The sequence below is a fragment of the Brugia malayi genome (genome assembly GCF_000002995.4).
Source record: "Brugia malayi strain FR3 genome assembly, contig: Bm_v4_Chr3_scaffold_001, whole genome shotgun sequence".
NCBI classification, from domain to species: Eukaryota; Metazoa; Nematoda; class Chromadorea; order Rhabditida; family Onchocercidae; genus Brugia; species Brugia malayi.
Window position 1 is genome coordinate 1547647 of NW_025062477.1, and position 6842 is coordinate 1554488.

Consider the following 6842-nt stretch of genomic DNA (forward strand, 5'->3'; position numbering starts at 1 on the left):
GCTCTTTTTCATTCTGTTCGTAAAGATGTGTGTGTATGTATGTGTGTATGTGTGTGTGTGTGTGTATGTGTGTGTGTATGTGTGTATGTGTGTGTATGTGTGTGTGCATGTATGTATGTATGTATGTATGTGTGTGTGTGTGTGTGTGTGTGTGTGTGTGTGTGTGTGTGTGTGTATGTGTGTGTGTGTGTGTGTGTGTGTGTGTGTGTGTGTGTGTGAAAGACATTAGTTTAAAGAAAGTGAAATATTCGGAGAAGGGTAGAAAGAGAAAGCATCACTTCCAATCCATATTTAGTAACAAATATGTATGTATGTGTGTCTGTGTGTATGTGCATGTGTGTATGTGTCTGTGTCTGTGCATATACATATACATAGACATATATTTGCATATGATTATTTACAGAGAAAGTACAATAAATATTTGTAAGATCTGATAATGAAAGAGACGAATGTCTGAGAAGTAGTCCGCTATATCAGGAATGTTTTTTTTCCCTCTCTCTCTCTCTCTCTCTCTCCCTCTCTCTCTCTCTCTTCCTTAGAAAACAATTTTAGTATATATAGAACAGATGAATTAATGAATCATCAACAAATAATATTTATATAATTGATTAATATTACTTAAAATCAATTAAATGTTCAAATTATTAGAGTAATAAAAGAAAATAAAAAAGTGAGTTTATAATTTGAAGAGAGCAAAATTTATTGATAAATGAGAGAGGGAGAGAGAGAGAGAGGGCGAGAGAGAGTATTGATTGAGTGGTAATAGGATGTCTCAAATAAAACTTAAACAAAAAAAAAAGGATAAAAAAAGGAGATCAATAATTAATTAATTAATTCTCATTTATTAATCAGTCATCATTTTGTCTCATTCCACTCATCCTTTCCCGCCAATTTTAAAATTTAGTTTCATTTAAATTTGACGAAAATTGATTATTTGACAATCATTTATTTGTTGAGAAGCGTACGGATAGTTTAGTTGATAAATGGATAAAATTGATGGAAAGAATTTGCTTTAGTGAGAAATGCAAGCATTGCTATTTGACAATTTTGCTCTTTTCTTTTTTTTTTTTTTTTTCGTAAATGTATTATTGATATTCTTTTCTATAAATTAATTAAAATAAATTTCACGGAATATCATTTCAAAAATTTTTGATAGCTCTATCGTATTACTTAATGGATAACAGAGTAAAGAAGGTGTATCGTAGTGAATTATATGCAAATCAATCAGTAATAATAATATATCTCTAACCTAACAGTGTTAGTTTTGAATTGTAACATTCAAATTTAACTTTTTAAAATTCAAACTCAACTTTTTTTTTTTTAAAAAAAAAAAAAACTACAGCAACTAGACGCAATTTTTAGGTACTATATTTGCCCTTTGTTAGTACCTCAGAGAGAACTATCTCATTATTCTTATCATTCTGAAGAGTTTTACGTCTAATTGCATTTCCTGGATGTGATAATCATTTATCAAACTCTCCATTCTAACTTTTTGCAGTAGTATTTGAAACTGAACATAACATCACAATTATTTATTTATTTATTTTGTTGTTCAATTCATTTGGAATAATATGTGTGAAATGATTCGAAACTATCAAATTAATCAATAATGCATATAATCTCTTCAATCATTCAATGGGATTAACACATTACTTTCTAATGCTTTTATTTTTTCTGCAAAGTAAAACATAACAATTGGTTAGAATTTTACTTTAAAAAAAATAAAAATAAAAATAAATGAATAAAAGAAAAGAAGAAGAAAAGCAATTAGGAAGAGTAACAGAATTCAGTGAAATAAAAGCGTATCCCAGCTGTTCACAACACAAAATAATTTAATGCAATAAAAAAGTTGAAAAAGAAAAACCGAAGGACGAATGCGCCACTCTTGTATACAATACGGAAATATGTAGCTCACCAGCGCATTCCATAAAAGTAAGAACAAATTAATCAAGAAATTTGCAAATAATTTAAGTGATAAAATCATCCAATAAGAAAAGACCAAATAAAAGGCACAATTAAAGGGAAATTCTAAATTATGCCTAAATTGTTCTAAAAATCGAATGAAACAGGCAACTATAAAAGGTAAAATTATTGCTACAAATAGTATCAAAAAAAAAAAAAGAAATCATGGTTTTAAAATAGAAGGAATCATCTAAAATAACAACTGAAATTTAAATAAACAATGGAAGACTCTTCCTAAAATATGATGTAAAAAAAATAAAGGCAAGATAGGGTGATGATAGGGTGAATGATAATGAATGTATAAGATGAATGACAGTGATTCATTTATTATCTACATGATCAGCACCTACGATCAATATACTTCTTATGGGTTGGTCAAATCTTAATAAAAAAAATGTTGAGTCATAAAACATGCATGCAAAATTCGCCAAATTCGATTCAAAAAACTTTTAATTACTTATAAACTTATAAAATTACTTATTCATTATAAGAAATATAGCTAGTAAAGATAATAAACAATTAATTAGTATATTAAACAATAAGAATTATCCAACTATAAGTGTAAAACTTCTTTAGTCAGACAGCATGAGAGGAATTTATGTGAAAAATAATATAACTTATCGGTACAGAAAAGTTGTTCTAAGCTATCGCAAATAAGGCAAGTTAAAGGCCAGTATAGAAAAATACACCTTCAAAAATCGCTTAACAATCAACAATTAACGCTAATTGACAATTTCATTAAAGTTTTAAGCTTTATATAAAATTCAATTTACAAAAAAGTTTAGAACGGACCTCCGTTAATTTTAACTACTCAAATTGAAACAAAATTTTCTTGTTCAGTCAACTTGTGTTCCAAATGTAACCTCTCCAAAAAAATAAAAAAAGACCAAACAAAGAGGGAAGTTAACGAAATGGAATGATGCACTGGAAGGCTAATGAAAAATAAAACAATCCATTGTAGCTATCCATGAATTAACTGGTTGTGTTAACTTCTATATGGGTAAACCAGCCATTTCATATTGAATAAAAAAAATTCCACCAGCTTTCTCATGAGCAGTAAAAATTAAGGAATAAAATTTTAAATCATTTTCCCTTGGACTATAAAATATGAAGAATGTAAAATCACAGTGATGAATTTAAAAATCAACTGCATGAACTACTATATAAGAAATAAAAAATAAGTCATAAATTTTGTATTCACAATATAATTTGATTTTTGTAACTGGCTGTGAGCTCCTTATATGGTAAAACAATGGAATTAAGAATAACTGTTTCAGCAGGAACATGAACGTCTGATCCAAGAATAGTTAATGATGGATTAAGACGACCATCAGTATTGAACAACGGTTTATTGTCTAGTTTAGCAAATGGAATATTTGGATTTGGTGAAATTGGTGTACCTTCTACACGTGCCCATGCACCAACAACACTACGCCAACCAATTACTGAATGTAATATACAAGCATGCTCATTGATTATTGCTTCAGCTAGAACAATAGTTTCACGAATACGAACACCAGCTGCAATTTTTGCTTTCGCACCAATACTCACATTTGGACCTATTTTTGCAGTTGGATCAATCTGCAAACAAAATTTATTCAAAAAAAAAAAAGCTTTACCATCTAAAGCATAAATAAGGAAATCAGTAAAGAAATAATTCCATGATAATTTTGAAAATTATTTGAAGATACTTAAAGAACTTCATTGTTTTTAACCTGCACATGTAAAACATGACTGAATGATTGCGCAAAATTGTATAACATATTTTCAGAATTTTCAAGTAAATTGTGAATAGCTGAAGTTAAGAGATCCTAATCAATTATAGTTTTAATCATAATTCTCTTTAACAGATGCAATATCCTAAGTATTAGACCAACATCACGATCTATTCCTACTACTGTATCCATGAAAAGCATATTATGAATGATTATTAACTGAAGCAAATATACTAAATTAGTAAGCACTAACTTCAGCAGTTGGATCGATGAAGACATCGCCAATGATCTGCGCTCTATCACGGCACAGCCGTGATGGATCGGAAACATGATATAAACGCAAATAATGACGATTTGCATAAAGTACTGCACTGAAAGAAGATATTACTCTTAATAAATGATATGATTTATATAAATACATAAAGAAAAACAGTAAAACTTTATTCAGCAACTTCATTAATCATTTCTTAAAATATAAACCGTACGCAGCAGTTTTTGTCTGACTCCACCAACGTTTCGTTTTCAAAGCATAGAGTACAGATTCTGAAGCCATCTGTGGAAAAACTTCTGTTTCAAACCAAACCTAAAGCCTTTGAAATCTGATTGTTGAACTAAGTCTTTAAACAGAAATAAATCTCAAAAGCTAGGCTTACCTCAAATCAAGAAATACTAAAAAAAAATGGGAGAAAGTCCAGAAATACACAAGTTTTCCACCAGACTTAATTTCAACAATAAACTTCCTGCTTAAATATATATTCTTCAACACAAATTTGAATGATATTTAACAAAGTAAAAAGTAAATATCTACACGTAAATATCTTTTTCAAGTTCTTTATTATGTCTTTTAACGTAATAAGTAAACACTGCATAAAATATGCGGTGGTTTATCAACATAATGAAGAACCTGAAAAAGATGTTTACTTTTAACAAAATGAAAATTTGCTAATCTAAGATAAAGTATGCATACTTGCTTTGTATCTGTATCTGAACAATTGTACGCTTTACCAATTCTTTCAACAACAATTGCGCGTAACAAGTAAACACCGCATGAAATATGTGGTGATACAAAAGTTGTTGGTTTATCAACATAATGAAGAACCTGAAAAAGATATTTACTACTTTTAACATAATGAAAATTTGCTAATCTAAGATTTGAAAATTCTACACTGACAGAAATTTGGCAAAAAATTTGTATATTTTATCTTTTTGTTAATATCTCTTTGAAACATTCAATATATTGTCAAAAGAATTTCGATTGCAATATCAGTTCAATAGTTATTACATCATTACTCTTTTACAGATTGTTAACCTTGCCATTCGAATCGATTACAACAGAACCATAATTAATAGATTGTTCGCGAGTAGCCTCGGTTGTGAGTAATAATCCATGAGCATTCTGTTTCATTGCTAATTCATAAGCCATTTCGGCAATTGGCAAATCACCACAAACATCAGCGTTAAGCACAAATAGTGCATTTGGATTATTCTCAAGTAAAATTGATCGAAAATGATATAAACCACATGCTGTACCTAATGCTTCAGGTTCTTCCAAATATCTAAAAGCACAAAAATTGGTGTTATCATCGATTTTCACTCAAAGAAATCGAAAGATCAATTGTGTAGTAACTAAAATTGAGATATTTCCCTTTTTATAAAAACGACTTAAACCGAATCTCAATGATAACTTCCTCTTTTTTTGCCTGAATTTTTTTCAAAGATGAGCGGTGCTGGTAAGTGATTTTGAAAATGGAGGAGAATGCGAAAATGAACTTAATCTCATGAAAGCAGCAAGAATTTGAAATTTACATACGCTTATGCATCACATTCACAAATATTATCATAATAAAAGATGTAAATGAATAATAGAAACCTACCTAATTTTAATGCTATATGTTTCCGTACATTTTTGAATGAAATCGTAAAAATATTTTGCCGGATAGAATCCGATCAGATAAATTTCCGTTATAGAAGCCAACTAAAACTAAAAACTAATATCAATTTAAAAAGTTTTTTTTCACATTGTTACAAAAATCCAAAAATTTAAAAGAAAAACATTCAAAAAATAAAAAAATGGAAACAGACATCAAAAATATATGGTATATGCAAGTGCATATGATAACAATATTTGTGTTTTATTTAGACAGTAATTTCTAAAATATCTCAAAGATAATGTTCAAGATGCACATTGTTATATTTTCCTGAACATTTTCACAATAATCAAATACAAAACAGTAATACTAAAATTTGCCTTTGAAAGTTGCTCAATATGATGTTCGATGAGTGGTACTCCAGCAATCGGAAATAAAGGTTTCGGAAGTTGTAGTGAAAGTGGACGGAAACGTGTACCTGAATACAAACGTACGAGGATAGGTCAGAGACGAAGTGGACAACGGGAAACAGCATATGCAATTAGTAGAACTGGTAAAAATAAGAAAATAGCATAGAGCAAAATAAGAGCCAAACTTGCGAGTAGCATTTGACTTGAATTTCAAAAAATTTCCATTTACTATAATGGATGACAATAGGAAACTTTAATTTGGCCTACCTTTTTGTTCACCACCAACCAGAACGACAGCTTTCAAGGACATCGTCATTGATGTCGTCAATTGCGCATCGTCCCAATCTGATCGGAACATTGACCTCAATTTTTAGATCTAATAACTAGTGTCAGGAAATTTCTTCAAAATAAGGGACATGTAACATAGATCAAATAAAATCAGTGATCAGTGAGGAAAAAAAAAAAAAAAAAAGCATACAAGCGAAATTATAGTGAGAAATGCGAATTCTGCGAACAATTCAAAAAATGAAGAGAAAAAAAAAATAAAAAATAAAATGATGTACGCTTTTTTAGTAAAACAAAATTGCTTAATTTTGATTATGTCAAATGCCATACTGCTTTAGTATTACCTCTTGAATTGAGAAATAAGCACTTCCTGTACTTTTAAAGTTTGAAGTATAATCTAGCAAGTGAGAAATAAACGAAAATTTGAAACATTAATTTGAATTCAAGTCAATCGGAATGGATTGATAGAAATCGAATAAGCTAGTTAGCTATAAAATAGAGCAAAAAAATGTGAAAAAAAATCCCATCATTCTCAACTGATCAGCAACTATTGTCGAGTTGAATTTAATTATATATTCAAATCAAATCAGCTGGAACAAATT

The 6842-nt window shown here is 29.3% G+C and overlaps 1 protein-coding gene across 1 annotated transcript; it reads right to left on the reverse strand.

Moving 5' to 3' along the window:
* Positions 1 to 3159: 3159 nt before the first annotated feature.
* On the reverse strand, positions 3160 to 6313 carry Bm6614 (Nucleotidyl transferase family protein; the record flags this gene model as incomplete). Its single annotated transcript, XM_043079681.1, has 8 exons — positions 3160 to 3543; positions 3931 to 4048; positions 4163 to 4260; positions 4645 to 4776; positions 4987 to 5233; positions 5552 to 5652; positions 5926 to 6023; positions 6223 to 6313. 8 exons carry the CDS (start codon positions 6311 to 6313, stop codon positions 3160 to 3162), a joined length of 1269 nt encoding a protein of 422 aa, XP_042935615.1.
* Between the last annotated feature and the right edge of the window lie 529 nt (positions 6314 to 6842).